The sequence below is a fragment of the Epinephelus moara genome, chromosome 14, assembly GCF_006386435.1.
Source record: "Epinephelus moara isolate mb chromosome 14, YSFRI_EMoa_1.0, whole genome shotgun sequence".
NCBI lineage: Eukaryota > Metazoa > Chordata > Actinopteri > Perciformes > Serranidae > Epinephelus > Epinephelus moara.
Window position 1 is genome coordinate 7,260,805 of NC_065519.1, and position 23,253 is coordinate 7,284,057.

The 23,253-nt window shown below is 43.7% G+C and overlaps 2 protein-coding genes across 6 annotated transcripts in view; both read right to left on the bottom strand.

Annotated features, from left to right (window-relative positions):
• Window positions 1-216: 216 nt before the first annotated feature.
• Window positions 217-11,188, bottom strand: exd2 (exonuclease 3'-5' domain containing 2). 2 transcript variants are annotated; one of them, XM_050062472.1, is made up of 10 exons: window positions 11,085-11,188; window positions 8,146-8,216; window positions 7,622-8,058; window positions 5,940-6,196; window positions 5,698-5,824; window positions 4,990-5,300; window positions 4,668-4,774; window positions 4,388-4,523; window positions 3,410-3,778; window positions 217-1,474 (listed from the first exon to the last, which is right to left on the bottom strand). In XM_050062472.1, the coding sequence occupies exons 3-10, from the start codon at window positions 8,015-8,017 to the stop codon at window positions 1,258-1,260; spliced, it is 1,920 nt and encodes a 639-aa protein (XP_049918429.1). In that variant the 5' UTR covers window positions 8,018-8,058; window positions 8,146-8,216; window positions 11,085-11,188; the 3' UTR covers window positions 217-1,257. The 2 variants fall into 2 exon arrangements, with proteins under 2 accessions (XP_049918429.1, XP_049918428.1); XM_050062471.1 differs by having other exon boundaries at window positions 7,607-8,058.
• An 810-nt stretch (window positions 11,189-11,998) lies between these two features.
• numb (NUMB endocytic adaptor protein) overlaps window positions 11,999-23,253 on the bottom strand; it is a 61,447-nt gene continuing 50,192 nt past the window's right edge. The window contains exons 4-11 of one of the 4 annotated variants that reach the window (XM_050061485.1): window positions 20,650-20,682; window positions 19,831-19,905; window positions 17,438-17,578; window positions 17,000-17,204; window positions 16,553-16,852; window positions 15,671-15,814; window positions 14,861-15,013; window positions 11,999-14,295 (exon numbers count right to left, since the gene is read on the bottom strand). In XM_050061485.1, the coding sequence (XP_049917442.1) occupies window positions 13,538-14,295; window positions 14,861-15,013; window positions 15,671-15,814; window positions 16,553-16,852; window positions 17,000-17,204; window positions 17,438-17,578; window positions 19,831-19,905; window positions 20,650-20,682 (1,809 nt within the window). In that variant the 3' untranslated portion in view covers window positions 11,999-13,537. The remainder of the gene's footprint in view (window positions 14,296-14,860; window positions 15,014-15,670; window positions 15,815-16,552; window positions 16,853-16,999; window positions 17,205-17,437; window positions 17,579-19,830; window positions 19,906-20,649; window positions 20,683-23,253) is intronic. The other 3 variants (XM_050061486.1, XM_050061487.1, XM_050061488.1) reach the window with 3 other exon arrangements.

Genomic DNA, 23,253 nt, shown 5'->3' on the forward strand with positions numbered 1-23,253 from the left:
TGCTCACCAAAACAAGTCACAGAAGATTAATACAAACAAGACTTTATTTTTTTGAATCATTCACAATTCAGGAAAACAAAAACAGCTTCAGGGCTTACATCCAGGAAAATATGAATAAAGACAAAGCAGCTGTATTGTAAATAAATCCATCGCGCTCGCAATAATTAATCTGCCTCGCAAAAGAGGGGCGGGGGAGGGGGGGGTAGTTTTCGGGGGAGGGGGGGGTAGTTTTAAGGTAATTTTCTAAATCACATTAGAGTTGGCACCTTTTCTTCACTGTGCAGTTTGGATTCTGTGTAAAGACGTCGCTGTAAACTGAAACGAGGTCGCGTCCTGACGCTGCGACGAGGCTCCAGTCAGGTGTGGGGATTAAGAGGCACATTAAAACACGAGCCAGGAAGGTGTCCCAACCATCAGGAGCATCGGCAGCAGGACGTGAACATCAGGCGTTTAAATGATCAACTAAATGAGCCAACTTCACTGCGTTTAGCGTTCGTCTCCACCTGCAGAAAACTGAGATGGAGCACATTCAGGCACCTCAAGGCCAAACTCGTCTTTTAAAGAAGCAAAGATGAAGTCTGATTTCAAGATGCTTCTCAGAAACTTTCATCTATTGACTTAAAACAGACAACAGACTGAAACAAAAGCAGGGTGAAGCGCCGAATAATTAAAGGTCATGTTAAAATGGACCTCTCTCTGCAAAGCATTTATTCCCAGACTGATAGCTGCGAACCTGCAGGGTGGGGCAGGGTGGTAACTAAATTTAGGGGGAATTAAGAGCAGGCTGCAGCTTCTTCTAAAAATCAGTTTATAAATTTCAATAGTTTTAACTTTTTCCATAAATAATGATACATTTTCCATGATTAAAAAAGTGTCCATATGCAATCACATGATGTTAATGTTTCAGATTCAGTGCTGGATTTTCGTTCCACTCGTGGAGTCTCTGTTTAAGTTGCAGGTGGAAACCTAGCAGCGTCTCACTGGCGCTCAGGTACGCGTCACCGGAGAACGTCGTCAAATGTCCATCGCAGATCGAGTGGGTTCACTCACAATTTCGTCGTGGAAACATGAACATGCTGGTAACATTTCGGTCCCGGCTAGTAGATGCGTTCAGTCATCCGCTCACTACAAAAAAGCGATTTGGCGTGTGAAATTGAGTGGCTGTGGAAAGTTTCAAATCCACCCGGCATGTTAACCGGCGGATGAGAAGATTCAGTTTCCTGTTCTGGTTTGGTAGCTGCTTGTGGTCCACGAAGGTCAGTTGAGTTTGATGGGCAGGTCCTCTCCGTATTTGCGGAGGAACTTGCTGTGGTTGTGGTCGACGGACCAGAGAGGAGGGAGGTGGCGAGGCTGCATGGTGGTGAGGAAGTGCTGCCTCCAGCGGCGCTCCAGGTCCATCAGGCCCCGCAGGCCCTGCTCGGCGCTGGCTCGCACCACCTTTAGACCGTGAGGCACGTACGCCTCGTTGAAGATCCTTCAGAGGAGAGAGGAGCAGTCAGAGGGCGGAGCACACTCACTGCCTGAGAGGGCTTTTTAAAGGCTGCATGCAACGCCACAGATGACGATAAGAGCTTGGCTGATATTGATATCCAGCTTTAGCTTAGACATATTTATGTGGGCATATATGTCAAACAACATGCAACAAAAAATGTGGTACAGACATGTTTAAGATATATTTGAGTTGGTTTAGAATGTTGGTCACATCTCTTTAATAACCACAGTTAAAGCTACAGCTGGTAACTTTTATGAAAACAACTGTCATATTCACTATATTCTGAAAGACGTACGAGACAGGCGGTCTTAACAAAAAAAAAAAAGTTCCTTGCCTTCCTACTGCTTCTGTTGGCATTTGATGGATTCTACCACGGCCCACCAAAAACAAACAATCAGAGCTGAGGAGTCTCAAAAGCAGCTGTCAATTATGTCAGTCACTGTTTGTGAGGTGCTGTCAAACTAGGCAGCACTCATCAAACATGAATCAAGTGTTTTCAGAAGCATATTTTAGTGTAAAATGAAAAAGTTTGTGACCCGGTCACCATGTTTACAACAGCGGAGCCTAAACAAAGCACCGCCTGCCAGCCAGAGCAAACTCACATTTTACAGCTAATCATTCATTTTCTGTAACGGCTTATCCAGTTATGGGCTGTGGGGGGGCTGGAGCCTATCCCAGCTGACACTGGGTGAGAGGCAGGGTTCACCCTGGACAGGCCACCAGACTATCACAGGGCTGACACATAGAGACAGGCAACCATTCACACTCANCAAACTCTGCACCCCAGGGTTCAAACCAGGAACGCTCTTGCTGTGAGGCTACAATGCTAACCACTGCACCAGTTTCCCCCCCGCTGAACAGTACACTAAAATGTGTTGCTCAATAATATTTGGGGTGAAAAATAGGCAATGCAGTAACAGAACCGTGATTCATGAGGAGCACATGAGGAGTGACTGATAGAATTGACAGCTGTAACAAGGACTCCTACTGAGAGGGAAGAGGAAATACGATTTTTTTCCCACTATTTGTCTCATATAATACTGAGTATGTGACAGTTTCAGCAAAAAGTTATTTCCATAAAAATTACCAACTGTAGCTTCAAGGACTTCTTTTCCTAAATAATTTTATGCATTTACATAAAAAAAAAAATATATATATAATACTGACTAATAAAAAGGTAAAAAAAATTGAACTCAAAATATTGATATTTGGTATTTTTTAGAAATAAGTAAACAATAAAACAATCAAGTATCAGACAGGCTTCCTTAATTGTAGCCAACTTAAACTAGCTTTAGCACTTTTTTAGAAAAATGATAGCATTTTTTTCAGCTTATGAATGAGATACTTCTCTGTATCAATAGCCAGGAAAAATAAACCACAGTATGTTAATAATCAGCCCCATAAAGTAAATGATCGTGGAGCTTTTATTGCCACAAGCAATTCATTTTGTTTCCTCACTGATGTTTGAACTGTGTTTATTACCAGTTTAATTATTTGTCTGAAGTGAAGGGTGACTAACCCTCTGCTTTTATCTGTTCATATCCCTCATGACAAAACATAATTCAAGCCAAATCAAATATTCTTCAGAGAACGTCCTCAATGTAATTGTATGAATAATATTAGAACTTAGGACTTTTGTGCGCCATGCGGTCACTTGTGGCTCATTTTCTTGTGATTATTAATACAAGAAACGGAGCTTGAGACTATTTCAGTTTTGTCCCACACCCATTTACAGAGTTAAATTAAGCCAAACAAGATTTTATTCCCAGTTTAATCTCTAAAGTTTCTTAAGTGTTTAGTTAGTCTGGTTGAGGTTAGAAAATATTTGTTTAAAACTCATGTAACAGATATAAATGAAAATATTGATGTTATTATTTGTTTCTGTGTAAATCTTAAATCACACAAGTCAAAGCTCACCTCGTCTCCAAACTGCCGGCCTGCTGCACCACCTCCTCCGTCAGCTCCTGCTCCTCGTTCATGTCGAGGAAGCTCTTGATCAAAGCCTGCAGCTCCTCTCGCCGCTGCTCCGGCAGTTCCTCCCTGGCGGTGAGCAGAGCCCGAGCCGCCGAACGCACTCGCCGCCGGTCCGAGTCCTCCAGCAGGCGAACTCCCTCTTCGCAGCCCTGAGGGGCAGAGAACTCTTCAGCCAGACGCTGCTTCAGGAAGCTGTCGTGCACGTTTGAGGCGGCGTGGCAGCTGGTGCAGAGAAGCAGGATGTCATGGGAGTTGTGGTCCTTCATCTCGGTGGGGAAATGCCGTCTGTATTCATGTGGCACGATGTTTTTCCTGCGGGACGAAGGCAAATATGAGTTAGTCAGATCTGTCATGCAATTAAGATCATAATTAAATATTCACCTTTGGAAAACATCAGTCTTAGTATAACATTTAAAGAGTCCCCATGTTTGGTCCCCCCTCTGTTGGGGTACCTAGCACACAGATCTGGCACTAAAAAGGTGGAGCTGTGAACACTGCAGTCTGATTGGTCAGTAGAGGACGGTCACTCTGCTCAGGGCTGAGTTGTGGCTGGTTTTGAGGCTCATGTAACCACTGTTCATACTGTGGAGAGTTTTATTAGTATAACTTTATTCACTGGGCCGACTGCCGGCAACTTTTAAGGTGGAACGTTTTAACTTGTAATGTTACTCAATGCATGAGCTGACGACATGAATCCATCAGCACACCTTAAATATTTCATGTGACAACTCTGACCAACACTTTAGTTTTTATGTGACATACACTTTTTGCTGGACGGAGCAGTGAGTGACAACAACCCCGCCCATATTCAAGAGGACTGTTCGCAGTGGAAACGCTAGAGTCTAGGTACCATGTCTGAAGGGTTACTGTTGGTTCCAAAGGTACCATACTGAAAGTGTTTGCAAGTAAAACATGTCACACCTGATGTAGGAATCAGCTTTCCCGCAGACGACGCAGAGATTCTCCTTTGCAGTGAGATAATAGTCCTGTTGGGAGTCGGGACGTCCTGACGGCTCAAACAGCAGCCTCACTACAAAAGGCTCTTCACTCTGGAGCACTGCGTCAGAAACCGAGATATTGTAAGTTATATCTTCAGAGGTATAAACGCAGAAAAGACAGTAACATCCTGTCAACTTGAGAGATATTTCAGAAATGGAAAAAGTTGATTTTAATGTTCACACATTGGAGTTATCCAGTGTACCTCCTATTCCTTTATCTAGGTACCATTTGGCTTTCTTCTTGTCGCAGGTACACAGAGGCTGGCCATCTGGAGCATGGAGGAAGCAGTTATCATAGAGAGGAGACTTCCTGTAACACACAGAGAGGGGTTGTGTACCAAAGTATTCAGTCTCTGCAATCTAAACTTTATCTTCAGCTGTCTCTGAAATCATTATTCTGCAGCCCCCTCTGTGCCCATCTGCAGGGCTGTAACTTCTTACAGACAACAGTAAATATAAGATGATAATTTGTAGCTGTTGCTGCTAACTGTCTTTTAGCTCTGACAGCGTGTGGTCGTTCCTCACCTGGCAGAGTAACCCACACCCAGCGGTTTCCTCTTGTTGTTCTTTCGAGGGTCTGGGACTTGCTGATCTCCAGACTCCGGGCTTTCATAAGTGGGCGTTTTCCGCGTCCTCCGCCTCCTCTCTCCGTCAGGAGTTCTGTCTTCTCCGTCTCCTCGGCCCCTGAAGGGCACGTCCACCAGACCCTGGCAGCGGGAGGCCAACTCAGAGTAGGAGCTCCCACTGGGAGATTCGGGACTGGCTTCAGAGTGGAGGCCGAGGAGATGAAGGAAGAGAGCGATGGAGACTTGGGCATCTCTGGCAGCGTAAGTCATCTAGAGCAAAGAGATGAGAATAAAAATTTAGAGGAACACAGGAGCAACATCAAGGTGTGTGTCGCTGCTAGAAATGTGGGACTCTCAGATAATGACATGATCCTCTAGGGTTATCAAATATGTAATTATTTCAACTTCACTTGGCAATTAAGTACACAAGCTGGTAACCTTTGACTTTTTATGAAAGAAAATATTTCATCACACAGCGAGAGTATCATGTCTATCCAAGGCTTAGATATACTGCAGCTGTCAGTCCTGTAGAATCAGGGGAATCTAAAACAGCTTGACGACTCTATATCGACTATATCTTAAAGTGCTGATTTATTCGCTGAAGCAGATGTGAAAAATAAGAGATATAAAAATATGTGAGGCTTGCTATAACAAAATGAATCACCACCTGCTGCAGCGTCAGTTGATCTGCCTCCCAGTCACTGCAGCGCAGCTCCAGGGATTTATCTAGAGACACATTCAACAGATCTTCTGCCAGAGACTTCAGACTGAGGCCGTTATTCACTGTAGCCTGCCTGAAAATGGAGACAGAATTTAAGAGGATCATCAATGTGACAACCATGAAATGAACAAAAGGACAAAGTCTTCTTGTTTTTAAGAGCCCATCAATCAGCAACAACCAAACTGTACCTTTGTCTTAAGGCAAGATAGCGCAGGTCAACTGTACACGTCAGAGACAGACCGTAGTCGCGCGTCAGACGCTTTCCGTCTTCGTAGCAGCCGACGCCGACTTTCAGAACGTGTGGGTCTCGGAGGACTTCCATTAAGCTGAGAGGGAACGGCTGCTGGCCGCTGCGAAACGCCAGCAGCCTCACCAGGACACACAGACCTGAATATGTGGCCATCTGCAGCAGGGACACCGCAGAGGTTCGGCCCTTCACAGACACCTGCAACAGGAAGCAGCAGCAGGTCAGACACAACCATGAAACTGTTGGAGGAGGAGGATGTTTAAAGGAAAAGTCCACCCTTTTGATAATCTCACACTAGTACCGCTCTACAAATTGGATCTTAAATGCATTTCAGGAGTTGATTATAATTTGATTTTTGCAGCAGGCAGTGCAACTTTACTTTCTGAGTGTATGGTTTTCTGTTTTTTTAGGGTAGCTGTCACTGGAGGCACTGGGATGACTCCCACTTTAATTGATTTTTTTTATTTCCCCTGTAGGACTATTAAACATTAGTGTAAAGTTAGGGTAAGCAGAAATCCCCAGCAGAATTTGAAAACACACCCTCCTCCTGCAGCTCTCCCCTCTGTGTCCTAAGCCCCTTCCACCAGACGACCACGAACACAAGCAAGCGCTTTAAACCGTCACCCATGTTTCCTACACATCAATTCATTTCACTTTATTTCACTGGAGAGATGCTTGCAGCGCATTCGCTCAGCCCCTCCTTGCCCCGTTCTCTTTCTCGCTCTTTGTTCATCAGACCACAAATAAGAGATTAGCTAGCTAGCCTCATCACAGACCCGCTGCCTTGCTCCCCACTGCCATAGACTGCCCCACCGGGAAGACAGCGGGTAGTAGCTATAGAGACGACTTTTGGCCAACGGAGTGTCATGTCTAACCTGTGTAACTGCAGCAACAGAAAGTTTGTCTCCAGAGCTGCTGCCTGCTGTCCTCCCAGCAAGGTGGTCTGTAGTGGTGGGGTGTGAGGCGGAGGATACACAGTGACCCAAGGCTCTTGCTAACGTTAGCTACATAATCATGAACCTGAAGCCACAGCTGTGACCCTTTGGCTCTGGTTGGCAGAAGGCTAAACTATAAGCACATTTTCCCTCCATCTCTAAAGCACTTTGCCGATACTAACATGTTTTATTTTGTTTATTCTCAGATTGTCTTTAAGACTCTTTTTGATATGCCCGTCTTCCTTTTTTGGGGGTGCTTTGCAGTGTAGGCAGTTGTTGTCAATGCTGGAATAGCATCTTTTTCTGCAGGGTTTTCCGCCACTGAATCAGGCTTTCACTGAAGGGACATGCATGCACATCTGCATTTGAAGAACAGCCAATAGGAACGCCCTCTCTGTTAAGTCTCCAACATCTGCCTAATCCCTTATTGACTATTCACTTTAGCTCTACTTCAAATTGTTTGTTTTGTCCAACCAACCAACATCCAAAATCTAGACTATATCTACTCTGTCAGAGCTGATTCTTCTCTAGCTGAGAGTGTCTGTGTGATCTTGTATCATCTATATGAGGCCACTTACCTACACAAATAAGCAAAGAATATCAAACAACAATAAGTTATTCAGGGTGGATTTTTCCTCTTTGTATTTAAAAACATGCAAAAGGTATTTCTTACGCCTTTTATCTTTACCCATTCACAGTCGAGCCCCAGCACAGGGAAGACTGACAGCTCCTTTTCCATCAGGGGCCACAGCTGCTGCCACTCCTCCTCAGAGCTCACCATCACTGGTTTCACTCCCAGCAGCTGTTCATAAGACGGGATCTGTACAGGCGGGGGCTGCTGTGTGGTCTGACACTCCACTGCCTTAAACTCCTTCTCCTGCACATTTGGCGGTTTGGTGTATTGGCACTCCACAGCTGTAAAATCCTTGTTCACAGGACACGGAGCCTCCACAGGATCAGCCACCTTCTGGACGGAAGGCAGCCTCTTCCTCTTTGTTCGGTAAACTCGCCATATGAGCAGCCCTCCTAAGGTCGCCCCCAGTACTGTTGTTATGACAGCGGTTAAAGGTCCTCGATGAGACATGGTGACGCGTAGTGATCCTCAGCTGGCTGACAAGTGCAAAGCTAGAGCCAAAACACACAACCCCAGGTCAGTGGTCAGATGTGCATGACCATAACAGTCTGTTTTTGAAAAGGTGAGTGATGTTTTACCTTTCCTGTGTCAGTGGGATCCCATATACACCTGGCTCTGTTTCTGTGACCTGGACAGGCACCGCATCTCTCTGGAAGAAACACACCACAGGTCCTCCATTCATAAACAAACAAATCAATACATAGTATAGTGAAATTCTTAGATGCCTAGCTTGGGTGGTATCAAGGTATTATGGTGTACCACTGGGGCATTTAGAAACCCTTAAGATCTGATTTAATACTGTTAAAAATACAGATTCTGCTCTTTTTATTAAACTGATAGAGATGCTGTGTTAAGGCGCTGTGGTGCACCACCAGAGGTCAGTCTCTGCTGGTTGATCAGGCAGGAGTGCTGCTACATACAACTTTATCTTAGATGACTTCTTCCAAATACAAACCAGTTAATAAGCCACATGATTTTATTCAACGCCCACTGATGTGTCTGTACCTGTCCTCCAGCAAGACGGGCGCTTATTTCCTATCTATCTATTCTTCTATGGGCCATAAGTTATCAGATCCAACAAGACTTGTTGCATTTTTAAAACACAGCATTGTAGGTTAGACAGTGACATATATTCTGCGATGACTTCTATCACCAGTAGCTCTGCTGTTATGCTTTTTGTTTTATTTTTAAACCTGAATATCGTCATGTACTGTATATCCCAGTAAAACATCAGGAAGGTATGACAAAAAAAAAAAAAAAAAAAAAATTGCCTAAGCCTGTCAATCCAACAAATAGATAAATAAAATAGAAAATCAATCTAACAAATAGACATGGTAACGTGTGATAAAACTCATTAAATAAATGAGATTTTAAAATGAAATGTTGTCACTAGGACACAATAATACGTATATATGGGGTCAGTATGACAATAAATTATAAGGACCTGAACAGCCGATGGAAGAAACTCCTCCTCGTCCTCTCTGCAGTAACATTAAAGCTTTATCTATGTTCTGAGGATCTATAAATGCTTTTCTTGTGTTTGATATTTCCCAACTGCAAAATGTGTTAATATTGGGGTAGAATGCTTCTTTAAATCCTACATTGTTTAATAAACGAAAAACATTTCTTATCAATCCATCATCATCCAGGAGTTATCACGGAAGGCCTGGATACTCTCAGAGACCTTCACCTTAATCATACCAGTGTTTGACTTCCAGCTGCATTGCCACTGCAGGCATTTTTAGGTCATACTTTTATTGCACAATTAATATTGATAGCTGTTATGAAACATAGTACATTTATAGATATGCTCTGATCACTTTGATTTCAGCCAAAGCTGTGACCTGTCAGACTATGTAAGATTAGAGGATTAATTAGGGACGCACAATACTGGATTTTCAGCCGATGTGTAACAACTCGTTTGACTGATAACCGATAGATATATCCAAATGATATAAACAGATATGTATACCAACACCGATGACGTGCCGATATTATCATGCATGCCATCCCTAGGATTAATTACATGAGGAAAAGAAAACCACATACACATTTAAGAGCTAAATCTTGTACTTTTTACTCAACTTCTTCTGATAACTTTAGTTACTTTGCAGATTCAGATTAATAATATAAACCATAAATCAACAATACATCATTATACATTATTATAATGATACCAGGGATGCACAATAATAGTAACGGCCAGTATCTGCTTTAAAATGAACTATCAGAATCAGCCAACATGCTTTTTCTTATTTTGCACAATGAATGAATATTACATACATTGAAAAGTATTGTATGTCATGTCTCCATCTGCTGGTGGGCCATCACAATAAAAGTATGCATGTATAATATGATGTTCATTCAACTACAGAAGAGACTTGATGATCACTAAAATTAGGTGAGGAATATATCTATATCGGTATCAGTTATAAGCCAAATGAGTTGTTGAATATCGGCATATGGGATATCTGCAAAAAATCCAATATCATGCATCCCCATTCAAAGCCAACAACTGTACTTTTTACAACTTTAGTTACTAGTTACTTTGCAGATTCAAAATAATACAAAATATAAATCAACAAATGATAGTTTTATTGATCCCTGAGGAGAAATTTACAAGCAACCCACAAGATAAAGTATGGTAATCATATTATGATCGATAAATATATATAATATTCATAGATGGGCCATTGTGCATTATTTTCACTTTTGGTACTTATAGTCAAGTAGAAACGTAAATGCAAGACTTATACTTTCTTCACTGTGGTATAGCCACTTTTACTGAAGTACAAGATGTGAGCACTTCTTCCACCTCTGCTTACTACAGCTGTCAAGTTGTATCTTAACAATCAGAGGGCACCGTGTGTGCAAGTAAAGTTTGTTTTAAAGAATTACTGAATAAAAAAAGTATTCAGTGGCATAACTCGCATTCCTAATTAGGTCACAGAATTCAGTGTAACACCTGGTCACAGGTCAAGGTGTGTCACGTTAGCTTCTTCGTTAGCTGTCTTGCTAATTATCAGTTTCCCCAACGCCATACACGTTAAGCTAAAAGCAAAACAATGACAGCAGCGCCGGTTACACTGAGGACTTGGCTGCTGCAGGGCTAAGTTGTCGGGTTAATTCATACGAGTTAAACCAGTTCATATAACGGTGCAGCACCGAGTGAACGTTACACAGCTAGCTAACATTAGCAGTGCAACTTCTGCTAGCCTTTGACCGTTAGCTGTCAAACAACCGCGTGAAACAACACCAACTACCTTTTCATCTCATAAGGAAATTAGTTTAAGGCAAGACTGACCAACATTAGTTTTTGACATCATTCTGGTTTGCTTTTCTCGTTAATACAAAGTTAAACCAACGTCAGCCTGGTTAGCCACTATGGCTAGCCGGTTAACTTGCTAGCTTGTTAACTCTCCTGTTCGTCCAGCTACGCGTCATGATGCCAAACCGGAAACGCAATTACCAAACAGCAGCGCAGTGCTTCTGTGTACTTATAAAGTCTGAGTCTTACCTTTACGTTTCTAACCAACACTGCGCTAGTTTCACACACATGTATTCTTGCTTCTCTTTACTAAACTGATCCATGTCTTCCGGGCTGCATTTATACGCTGCTGCACAGGGACGCGGCTCCGCAGCCAGCGCCCCCTGCTGGAGGGAAGGAATTACAACAGAGAACACCAATGCAACAAACTCACCTCTGCATCCACACAAGGGACAACTGGGTCCACTGGGAAAGTTAGAACAGTGTTTATATGATCTCATTTGTCAAAAATTGGTCTAATATAAATGCACCCTAAATGCTTTGTCTATATTCATTGTTTAATGCAAAGAAAAAGTCAATAATGTTAGCAGTCTATTCAAATTTACATCTGGACCCTGCTATTCATTATCTTCCTTGATATTATGCTTGTGCTTGTACTTTGGCTGCATCTAACCGTTATTTTTATCATGTATTATTTGACAAATTATTCCTAAATTAATTTCAAGTCTATGAAACGCTAATAAATATTGAAAAAATGGCCATGAAAGTTACCAAAAGTCCAAGGCGACATTTTCAAATGTAAAACAGTCCAAAACCGAAGGATATTCAATGTTTAATCATATAAAACCAAAAAAAGGAGACAATTATAATGTTTAAGAGGCTGGAACAAGTGAATGTTTGTCATTTTAGTTTGATAAATATATAGAAATAGTTGCTGAAGTTGGAAGTGTTCCGGGCACGTCCCACTGGCAGACCCATTACACGCTGGAGGGATTACATATCTCATCTGGCCTGGGAACGCCTTGGGGTCCCCCAGGAGGAGCTGGAAAGTCTTGCTGGGGAGAGGGACATCTGGCCTGCTGCCCCCACGACCCGGCCCCGGATAAGCTGATGAAAATGGATGGATGGACTATACCTTATTCACTCAAGAACACAGACCACTGTTTTTCCTTTACCACCATCAATTTATTCAATCTTTTAGCTTCAATATTTCTCCGAAGAAGTGGAATAAAGTAATGAAATAATTACAAAATGGAAAAATAGATCAGATAATAGATCATATTCACAGGTTTGATTTAAAAAAATAAAAACATGACAGAGAGAAATCAGACAGTGAGAGATGAAACCGTTTTTTTTTTTTATATCTCCCTGTAGTTTTCTGCTGACCGTCAGACCGTCACAGCAGGCTAACGGAGGTCAGGGCAGGTCAGCACGCAGCTTCTCGGCTACTGCAGCACCACAACTGACTAAACCCATGTTGATCAAGGTCACCTGTGAGGTCAAATCATCTACTTTAGTGCTTGTGCAAAATAAAAATTTAGAAATCAACTACTTTAAAAAAAACTAATGTAAGAGGTGGAGAAACAGGAGATGACACATCCTACTGTGTTAAATAAAAAAAAAAATCATTACCACACACAAAAAAAAAAGAATGACAGCGAAGACAGAAGAAGTAAAATGTTAAGTACTGATGTGTACTAAACTATTAAAAACTGAGCACAGGTAAGAGAGGCAACCAGTTGGGCACCACCACCATTGCTAGGTCCACATTGATTGTTGCTGCAATGATACCTATTTACAGTGAGATGCTTCACATCCAATCACAGGATGCAACAGACGGCAATAAAGAGATTTTTCTTCAAAAATAAAACAGAACAAAAATAACACAAAAGTAAAGCAGCTGTCCCTTCACAAAATCTCTTTACATCACATTAAAAATTAGCACTGCTGTGAGCTGTGTGTACAGTATAGATTCTTTATAGATATATATTTATGTATAATATATACGGTCATTTCTTGTATACACGAACATAAACTCGTCTCATTGTAGCTAGCCTGTGCCTTTGGCACGATTACTTACAACTCTTCTGTTAGATTCCAAAGCTATTTAAAATATACTTAATGCATAAAAATAAAGATTTTGGCATTGTCTCACTTTACTCTTCTGATTGGGAAGTTATTAATGAGAACTTCTCATCTGGAAGCTGAGTTCTCTCAGTGCTGCAGTTCCTCTGCCAGGTGAGGGAGGGAGGTCTCGACCTGTCAACAGTGAGCGCTGGGAGCTGGACCGAGCAAAGGTGAGCTGGGGACGGGAGCCGCCACACCTGTGTGGGTGGCAGGGGGCTTACGGGGGGGCTGGGAGTGGCTCGGTACAGATATTCCACAGGGTAATGACGACCTTGCGCTGCACAGCACAAACAAAACAATACAGACAATGCTAATGAAATGCCTGGGGAGCTGCGCCCTTGTTAACAGCAACCTGTTTTGTTTTTTCCTCCCCTCACTGCTGTGCAGAGTTCTGCTCCCTGTTGATTCACCCGTTGCTCTCTGCTGTCTTCGGTCCTGCTGAGCTTGTCCACTGAAACCGAGATGAAAAGAGGCAGGAGGACATTCCCCTCTCTTCTTTAGTCAAACATCCGTCTGCTCCTCCAACTAAAATGGCCTCTTTATTGTCCAGTACTTTCTAATCTCACACACAGTCTTCAGAGCTGGATCTCAAAGGTCTTGTGCAGCTCAGTAGAGAAGGGATTTGTCGGGGAGGGTGTGGTGCGCTGGCGCGAGCGGCTCTCCAAGGCTGCCCACTGGGCCTCAAAGGCATCTTCCTGCGGCTGTGGGGGCGGCTGGGTGGCTGGGGAGCATGGAGCGAGTTGGGGCGGAGCAGCCCAGCTGTCTGCCCCGTTAAAGGTCACACTACCATTGGATGGCTGGAGGGGGGGAGGGTGCACTGTGTGTGATTGAGGGGGTTTCATGAACGGGCTGATGTTGCCGACAGCCTGGGCATCATGCTGGGGTGTTGTGGAGGCCGGGACGGGGAACGGCTGGGGTTGCGTGGCTGAGCCGAACACATTAGCCACCATCTGTGAAGGAGTGATGCCGACCACAGGCACGCTGGGCTGAGGGAACGGCAGCCCATTGGGCATCGGGTAGGAGGCTGGAGCCTGAGCGTGGAAGGCAGGCTGGCGAGGGGGCAACATGGGCACAGCGGAGGGCAGAGGGGACATGAAGGCCACCGGGGCAACAGAGGGAACAGACGCCACAGGCATCGGTACAGGGGCAGGGAACGGCTGGGTGGGAGGTGAGGCTGCTGCCATGATTGGATTAGGCTGAGGACCTCGGACAGACTTTGTGACTTCTTCTAACCACCGGTCTGCTTCAGATGGTGTGCGTTTGTGGGTGGACGTAGGCGGGGAGGATGTGGGGGGGACCACTATCACCGGAGTCGGAGATGACCAGTTACTTCCTGTTGGCAGAAAGTACACAGAAAGGCAAAACAATGTCAGCGGATACACATCAAACATTTAACTGTGAGAACAACAGAAGCAGTGCATCACTGAGACAGAAAGAAATACTGGTGAAGTCTTCCCAGTTATAGCTGTAGCTGGTTTAAAGGAACAGTTTCACATTTTAGGAAAATTTCTTTTTGGTTTTTTTTCTATCTCATTTGTTTAATTCACACAAAACCGAGGTGTTGGACAGATCTGTAGCGTCACATTTACCGGATACATAAACGGTATCGATCTTCTCATCTAAATCTCCGTAATGTAGTAAAAAAGCATACTTCCCAAAACGTCGAATGACTGCTATGAAAAAGTCTGACTACAACTCATTAATTTTTTAACGTACAGTGATGGTACAGGTTCAACTTAATGACACACAGTTATCGCACCCCCATCTTCAAAAAAGGATGCAGGGATAAGTAGACATCAAAGGTACACTGTAACATCTCTTATCTCTCATTAGTAAACTCTCAGTGCATCCTGTGACGTGCCAACTTATCAGTTTAGCCTCTCTGAGGTGCTTCTTACCTGGCTGTGCTGAGGCCGGGGCCCCTGCTGGGGTCTTAGCCCAGGGGTTAGTGTCTCGGGCAGGCAGAGCGGGGGGCAGAACTGGGGGGTTAGCAGCAGCAGCAGTAGCAGCAGCAGCAACAGCAACAGAGAAGGCAGGAGCTGTGCCGTTCACTACAGCAGATAAGAGACAGAAGCTAGTACGAGCAAGCATGTGTGTCAGCTGACGTGACGTGGACCGATCTTTTGTTAGACATGCACAATATGACCGTGCAGTTAATCACACATACAAAATAAATGCTACAAATGCAGTTATGACAAAATGAAATTCAAACTGCAGGCAGCACAATCATCACTGGAAGTCTGTTTATTTTCTGCAGAAGGAATAACCAGGACATTCAGCCAAATGTGGGCAAAGACTGTGGCCAGGAAAGTTGGCCGTTATCTGCAGCAAACAACCAAATAATAAGTGTGTGCTTCCTTTTTTAATTCTGCCTGGCAAGTGTAAAATTGACAATACATTCATTAGTTTTTCTGGGCTAATGTCCCTGAACTTTTATTATCACTCAAATAAAAGAAGCTATAAAGCGTTGCTATAATTGTTTGCATGCGATTTCTTACTGGCACTGTGGAATAATTGGACAAAACCTCATGATAGTTAACACTGGAAAAACAGAAGTATGTGCGTCATCTATTAAAAACGTTGTAGTTTAATCAAGCCATTACACAGATTCAATCACAAACTATCACACACAGCTAGGTTATCAGTGTAAGTTCCCTGTAGCACATGTTAGGTGTTAAGGGCCTGAGAGGAGGTTTATCTGGTGTTACCTGGTGCTACCGGCGACTGTGGAGATGAAGCTGGTTTGGGCATTGGTGCTGACGAGAAGGGATCCTCTGGGGGTCCACTGAACGCTGAGGTGATCTGAGTGCACAGCGAGCTGATGCTGTCACTTTCTCCTTCTACCTCAGGGACTGGAAACACCAGAGAGTAAACAGAGGTTCATACAAAAGACACAGAAGACAGGACAGAATTCATCTCTCGGTAGGGCTGCTCCTGACTAAGAACTTAGTCAACCAATAGTCGTCATTTAGGTCCATTAGTTGACTAGTCTCCTGCATGTTTACGATATTAATGTAATGATTAAATGATATATTTTGGTGGTTTGAGTTGAAGGTGTGAGAAAGAATAGTATCAGTAACATTGTTAACACTGTGCTACATTACAGAGAAATACAAACCGTACTAATGAACCTTCATTAATATAGGTCTATATTTTATCTACAAGTGCACGTCACACACTGAGCGAGCCGCCTGTTAATGATGCTGTGGGCTAATGGGCATGTAGCTACTTCCATGTTTCAGATGATACGTCATGTTTGTAGTCGACCAATGAAGATGAGTTTACATATCACCTTGGGTTCGTCCTTCACCTTCTCAAAATGATCCCACACTTTGGATTTCCTGCCCGACATGTTATTAACTAGCCTGTGGAATAACCGCAGGTACCAGCCCTGGGAATTAGGGGCCGTACACATGCTGCGTCTTTAACTGCATGGAAAACACAAGGTCGGGCGCTGGGTGCTACTCTTGTTCCTGATTTTCTTTTCATCCTTGCAAATACAGACTGTTGCGCTTTAAGTTTTTTATCAGGTTGTGTATACCAACAAACGAGCTGAGGACACGGACAGCTGCTCAGGATCCCAATCTCACCTGTATTCTTCATGGGGAAGTCAGACTTGCGCTGCATGGTGGAGGGCAGCTCGTTCATGCGCAGCGACATCTGTCGTTTGAAGGGAGAAGTCTTCTGACTGAGGGCCGGGAAGCCTCTGAAGGAGCCCTGCCTGGCGAGAACCTCAGCCGGTGCGTGTCTGCGTGGTATCACCTGGGGTCCCAGGCTTCCCACGGAGAGAGGAGGGGAGGACGACGGGGATGGCGAGCCTCCCGTCGGGTGTGCTGAGGAGTTTGTCACGCTGGTGGCTGAGTTCCCAGCAGTCTTCACATCTGTCTCAGCTATAAAAGAGGAGCAACATTCAAGCAATGAGACAACAGCATAGCTGGAAGTGAAGTTTGAATCAAAAGACAAATTTGAACTTGTGTGTAACTAAACCCGACAACCTATGTCCACGTCAGGGAATTACAAGGACTACAGATACAGACCGTTTTTAGCATCCTGTAGCTGCCTCATGACTTCCTCCCGCTCTGCCGCCTCTGTTGCCGTAGTAACACGAAACGAGCCCTCACGGGTGAAAGTGGTTCTGTTGGCGTCAAAGGTTGCTGTGACCCCACACTCCTTCTCCCGTTTCTGTTTTCGCTCCAGACAGGCAGCAAATGCACAACCTACAGCATGACTGAGACGCTCCCCCTGAAAGATGACGCAAAAACAATGAACCTTGTTTAAACAAACCTCTGAGCACAGCACTGGTATATAGAAATGAAGGTTTTTCCTCCCATAAACATGATATAGAAAACATTATTAAAATAGTATAAACACCCTCACATAAACTACATTGTTTAAGTGACTCATAAAACACTGAATGATGTTTAAGATCATAACTTCTGAATGAAGACGACTTAATAAGACTGAGTTTGACTTACTGAGTCTTTAATGGCCATAAAACAATGGCAGATCCAGCGTCGCGTGGTACCGTCCCTGCAGATGTAGGAGAACGCCCTCTCAAAGTTACGGTCCGGCGCGCAGAACGACACCTTCTCTATTGTCTGGTCCAGAATCAGGTCCTGCCAGACACATTTTCACCTCATTATTATGAGCTTAAAAACTATAGTCAGAATCAAGTGACTCTCAATTGAGTCAATTTAAAATGTGGGCTGAATGACTGCACAGTGAACAGTACTTCAGAGTGAAGGCCTGGCTTCAAGAGCGCTCGAGTAAGATTGAACCACTATCAGCTGGAGAAGTACTAGTCTTCACCTGACACTGCTCTCTGACCAAACCAGAACCCAAACCATAACCCTGACCCACAGGGAAATAACACTGAAAATAATGTCTCACTCAAACTAGAACTGCCACCCTGTGGTTGTACGGCTCTGCAAGCCGGCCAAGTTACAGTTACATCCATGTCCAGATTCAAATGTAACCATCACAGGAGACAATGTTTTCAAATATAGATTCTGCTGCAAAAGAGGATACATATTTTAAAACGTGGATGCTTCACACACATCTTCCCCCGGCAGCACAGATGATCTAAATAATCAGCACAGTTTCAAGATGGACACCCAAGACTAGTGTCACCGATTCAGCGTCTGACCAAATGTCTCCCCTTCTGTTCCTGAGTTATGGCATTGACTAATGGCCAGAAAAGTGTTTTTGCAGAACATTATGTCACAGTGAAGCTGACCACTTTGGATATTAAATGTCATCACTTCCTCAATTTGTTTTATCAGACATTTGTGTGAAGTTTTGTCATAAGTAGTGTATGAATTCTTGAGTTATGGCCAAAAACATGTTTGTGAGGGCACAATGACTTTTGCCCACTACAATTTCACCAGTTCCTTTAAATTTGAAAATATGCCCTCATGGTGTTCCTGAGATATCACGTTCACGAGAATGGGACAGATGTACAACCTGAAAACATAATGCCTCTGGCTGTGGCTGTCACTGGAGTGGAGGCATGTAAAGATCTTGAACATGAATCCCATGATTGTCTATCTAAAATTCCTCAAAATTTTCTCTTGATAAATAATATGTTAGACATTTTTCCTCGCTTGTCTGAGCTTGGTATCTATTGAACCTGGAATCTACTGGAGCCACTCTCTGTACCACTGGCACCACTGTTGCCTTTACTCCCCACTTCTTTTCTAGCTCCTCTTTCAGCCCTTGGTATTTTTCGAGTTTCTTGTACTCCTTACTGATGTTGCTGTCGCACGGGATTGCTACATCTATCACAACTGCCTTCTTCGTCTTCTGGTTGGTTAGCCATCACCAGTTTGTCAGTCTGGATCTGGAAGTCCCACAGGATCATTCTCAACCACCTTAGGAGGAGTCTTCCTTTGTGACCTTGGGACCTCCAGCCTATACTCAGTGCAGATGTTCCTGTACACCAGGGCTATTCAATTGCAAATTCAATTGGGCCGGATTGTAAAACCTTAAAATGTCTATGGGCCAGACTTTTTCAGCAGCGAGCAACCTATTGAAAACTTGGTTACAATAAAAGAGCTGATAATGTCAGAGCTTTTTATTATTACGTTCGTGATTAATTGTACCCCAGGCCGTTTCATACCAGGTCTCAGCACCAATCCCTGCCCGGGCCACTCAGAGCTTGCTTCTGGGCTGCATGTGGCCCGTGGGCTGCCAATTAAATAGGCCTGCTGTACACTATGCCAGCCACTTGGTTATGGCATCTCATGTACACTGTTCCTGCCTCCATCTTACACCCTTCTGTTACATGCAGATTTATTCTTGACAATAATACTCACAATTTCACATTCAAACATTCTGTGAATTGAAATTTGTGTGGTTGTCCGCCCGGTCTTGTTCGTAAAGTTAACTTATCAATAGTAATCAATGCCAAGAGAAAATACAAAAAAAAAAAACTTTAATAGCTAATAGTAGAAAGAAGACAAATTAAAAAAAAAATTGCCTTAATTTTTCTCTTTTTGTCGTTGATTTTTTATGTTAAACTATTTGCGTCTATCTACAACTGTTATAAAATGTAAACGTGTGTATAAAGGCACATAAACCAGGTCTGATGTAGTACCTTGACTTTCCAGCAGGTGTCAACATAACCTTTCCTGTTTACTCTTCTCATATCTACTCCTGCAGGTGCACTGAGTACATATTTACAAAGAGGGCCTCTCAGAGGTCACTTCAGCAGAACTATAGCAGCCTCACTACCATTATCAGCTGCTGCAGCTCAGCAGCTTCCACCTTTAAAGCTACTAAAGCCACGTGTACTTCCTCTGGCAGCTCTGTCTCTCTGATCAAGGTGTTTCCGAGCCTGTGATGGAGCGCTGAAGGGACTTATCATTACCTTTGTTTTGTCGTCTACGACGCGAAGACCATCTGCCGACACCCACAACACAGCGCGCACTGGCTTCTTCCCAGCCTGTAAACGAAACACAACAGGGACACGTACGAGTAAGAAACGAGGAAACTTTTCCACTTCATCTCTCCGTGCCCCAATAAAATAGCTTTGTACCATTCCTTGGTACCAAATCATAAAACTTCCAACACACACACAAAGCACACCTGTAAATAAAGAGAAAGCACCAGGTAAGAGACAAAGGAGAAGACACAAGTCTGGAGTTGTGCCCAAATTTTAATAAAAGAAATAAGAGGGTTGGTATGAGAACTGGTGCTCTGATGCAGTCGACAGTGGTGGCCCCATTGGTTAGAATAACAACAATAAAATATTTGTGTGTGCACAAAGGTAAACGTCCATTCACACAAACTGTTCATTGTTCCATTCTTGATTCATGGAAGAAGGCTGAAGGGAGAGAAGGCACGCCTGTTAATACAAAACACACACACACACACACACACACACAGACACACACACACACACACACACACACACACANCCAACAGCCATGACAGTATAACTGACAGAAACAGGCCCACTGCACAGTCTGCCACTGTCCACTGTGATTACTGATTCCCTCAGGGTCTCTGCCTCTGTCTCACTACTTCCCGAAACAGCCCCCCCCCCCCCCCCCTCGTGTGTGTGAGTGTTTGTTTCTTCCAGCCTTCAGATGTGATCAAAGGGTGAAGTGTTACATGAAGAGGAGGGAAAATAATAATAATGCTCATAATAAAGAGACACACTCAGACACACAGAGCAATAACTTACTTTTGCAAAGAATCCTTTGAAGAATTTCCTGTCCTGGAAGTGGATGTGGTAAAAGGGGAGGGCGGGTGAGAGGGGTGGAGGAGACGGGGGGAGGAACAAGGCATGAAAATGTTACCTAGGAAGTCTAAAAATTGTCTGGAGCCCACAGGAGGGGGATTTCATTTGGGGGTTTTGTTTTTCAGTGGAGGTGAAGCTGGGTTATGAGTCAGTGAGTCAGTGAGTGAGTGAAGCAATGGATCAGGTAGCTCCACATGATTCCATACTGACAGGGGTGTAACGATACCAAAAAGTCACGGTGCGATATAACCACGATAAAAAGCCCACGATACCATATTTATCACGACATTAAAAAACGAAGACATATTTATTTTAGAATGTCCCAAAGTTGTATAATTGCCTAGAGTTGGTTCGTGTTCTCACGGCAGCATTTACAAGTGGACCAGATCAAATGCCTTGTGTGAGAAAGCTGCTCTTGATTGGTCAGAATTTCCATGTGGGAAAAATCCAGGAAGTAAAGCAAACGTTGAAGAAGAGTACACTTGCAAGATAAATGTGACACTTTCTAATGTCACAATGGAGGGACAACTACGCAGGTTGATTTTAGCGCTGCTCATCGTGGACTATATTGCTGTCATTGTTCATTTTAGTCAAACCATACAGTTTGAAAACGAGGCGCGGCTCCAACTAGAAAACAATGTTTTGATGCATTGGATGTGCTGAATGTGCATATTAAGGCAGTACAGGAGGAGGTGCACATTAATAATCCTCCAGGACTGTAACATGCTCATGTTTAACCCAAACAATGTGTCATGTGACTGCAGTTGCTTCACATCCAGGTCGGAACACCTTCTCACCACAAACGAACCGCACCAGAGTTCGTTTGTAACCGGACCGAGACCACCTCTTCAAGAAGGTCTCGGTCCGGTTGTTTTGGTGCACACCTGAGTGTGATTGCTGTGTTCACAAACGATCCGCACTTAGGGGGTAAATGAACTTGAGTTTGATTGAACTGAACCGAACAGGGCAGGTGTGAAAGCACCGGGTGTTGGATTTAAAGATATGGCAGTCCAAGCCTGGATTATAAAGCTTCTGAGAGACATACAATTGCACAGGAGCCCTCGATGGCATGACAGTTTGCTTCTGGGCAAAAAAAAAAAAAAAAAAAAGTTTCTCACAGGCAACGTTCCAGAGATATTTAACATTAGTAACGTATCCTTCTATACGACATCATCGACCCCAGAAATAACTTCCATGCTGTCCAGTACGTCAGGTTTTTCTCATCAGTCCTATTCAACACTTGTGGTGAGACAGACTTGAGCACACAGCTCAGCTCGAAAAACTCTTCAGTGATACAGTGCGCAGGTAATGTTAAATTAGACCTTATATTTGACGAGGAGAGATTGTAGAAAGCAGCTAAAATAACCATGTAACATCGTTTTATCACAGTTCCATCATGGTATCAAACCACGTTTTTATCGTGATATCGCAAAATTTGATATATCATTACACCCCTTCATAGTGACAGATGTTTTGATGGGTGATACTGTGGTTGTTATTGTCGATATGATGGTATCTGTTAGTACTACCACACTGGAAGCTAGTAAACCTCCCCAAAACAGGAAGTGACACCCCTGGATTCTTTTTTTTTGTGATTGAAATAAACAACAACCCTTCAAAGCCTGCAACAGTCCCACAGCTCAGACAGCATATCAGTCTGCCTGGACAGAGGAGATAAAGAGGGCAGACCTTCAGGTGTGTGTCTGTGCAAGTATGTGGAGGAGATAATCCCAAATCCCATTTTATTCTTTCTCCTCCGATTCTTAGGCCGTGGCTCCATGATTGTTCAGCAGACAGAAACAGATTCCCACAGACGGCAGTTTGACCCCTGAGTCAAGCCTGTGACTATTCACCACCAGTCAGACGGAGTCAGGGGTCAAGTTTAGGCCACCGTAACCACATAAAGAAACCACAACCACCAGACCCGGCCTGGCCTTAATCCTCCCTTCTTCCCCCGCACCCTCAGAGTTCCTCTCCTCCCCATAAGCTGTGAAAAGGAGTGCCACTCTGCTCCTGTTACACAGCCATGGTGGAGACAGCACTCCGAGCACCATGTTAATGCATGATTTAACGTGTTAACCAGCACTGGAGATTCATTTGGAATGAGCTAAGCGTTTGTTAGTGTGTGTATGTGTGTGTGAACAACACAGACATGCAGATGGTGGTAGAGCCTGCACAGCTAGTATTAGTAAGCTATGGTTAGGGGAGGAAAAAATCTCTATGAGGTTGAGACAACTAGAATGGGAGGCGGTGTGGGGGAGGGGATTTGGAGGTATTTCTCTGCAACACCACATTAAAAACCTGCTTAAAAAGACAAAAAAATTGTATAACACAAACAAAAAGGTAATACAATATTCAGGTATTCAATGTGTGAGCTGGAATGAAACTACAGCAGGGGAAAAGCTTTCTGGACAGAAAGGACAGCTGAGTTTTGAAAGATCAAGGTGAAGCCAACAAGGCAAAAATGAAACAACTGAAGCAGAAAACTTTTAAGCCAACACGCCATACTTCTGATGCTGAAAAATGTTGTGCATACTTTACTACTTG

Coding starts and splice junctions, on each gene's coding strand:
- exd2 (XM_050062471.1), bottom strand. CDS start 8,017: ATGTCTCATCGAGGACCTTTAACCGCTGTCATAACAACAGTACTGGGG. Junction 6,197..7,606: donor AATGGGTAAAGATAAAAGGC/GTAAGAAATACC, acceptor TTCCTGTTGCAG/GTGTCTGTGAAGGGCCGAAC. Junction 5,825..5,939: donor TATCTTGCCTTAAGACAAAG/GTACAGTTTGGT, acceptor CTCCATTTTCAG/GCAGGCTACAGTGAATAACG.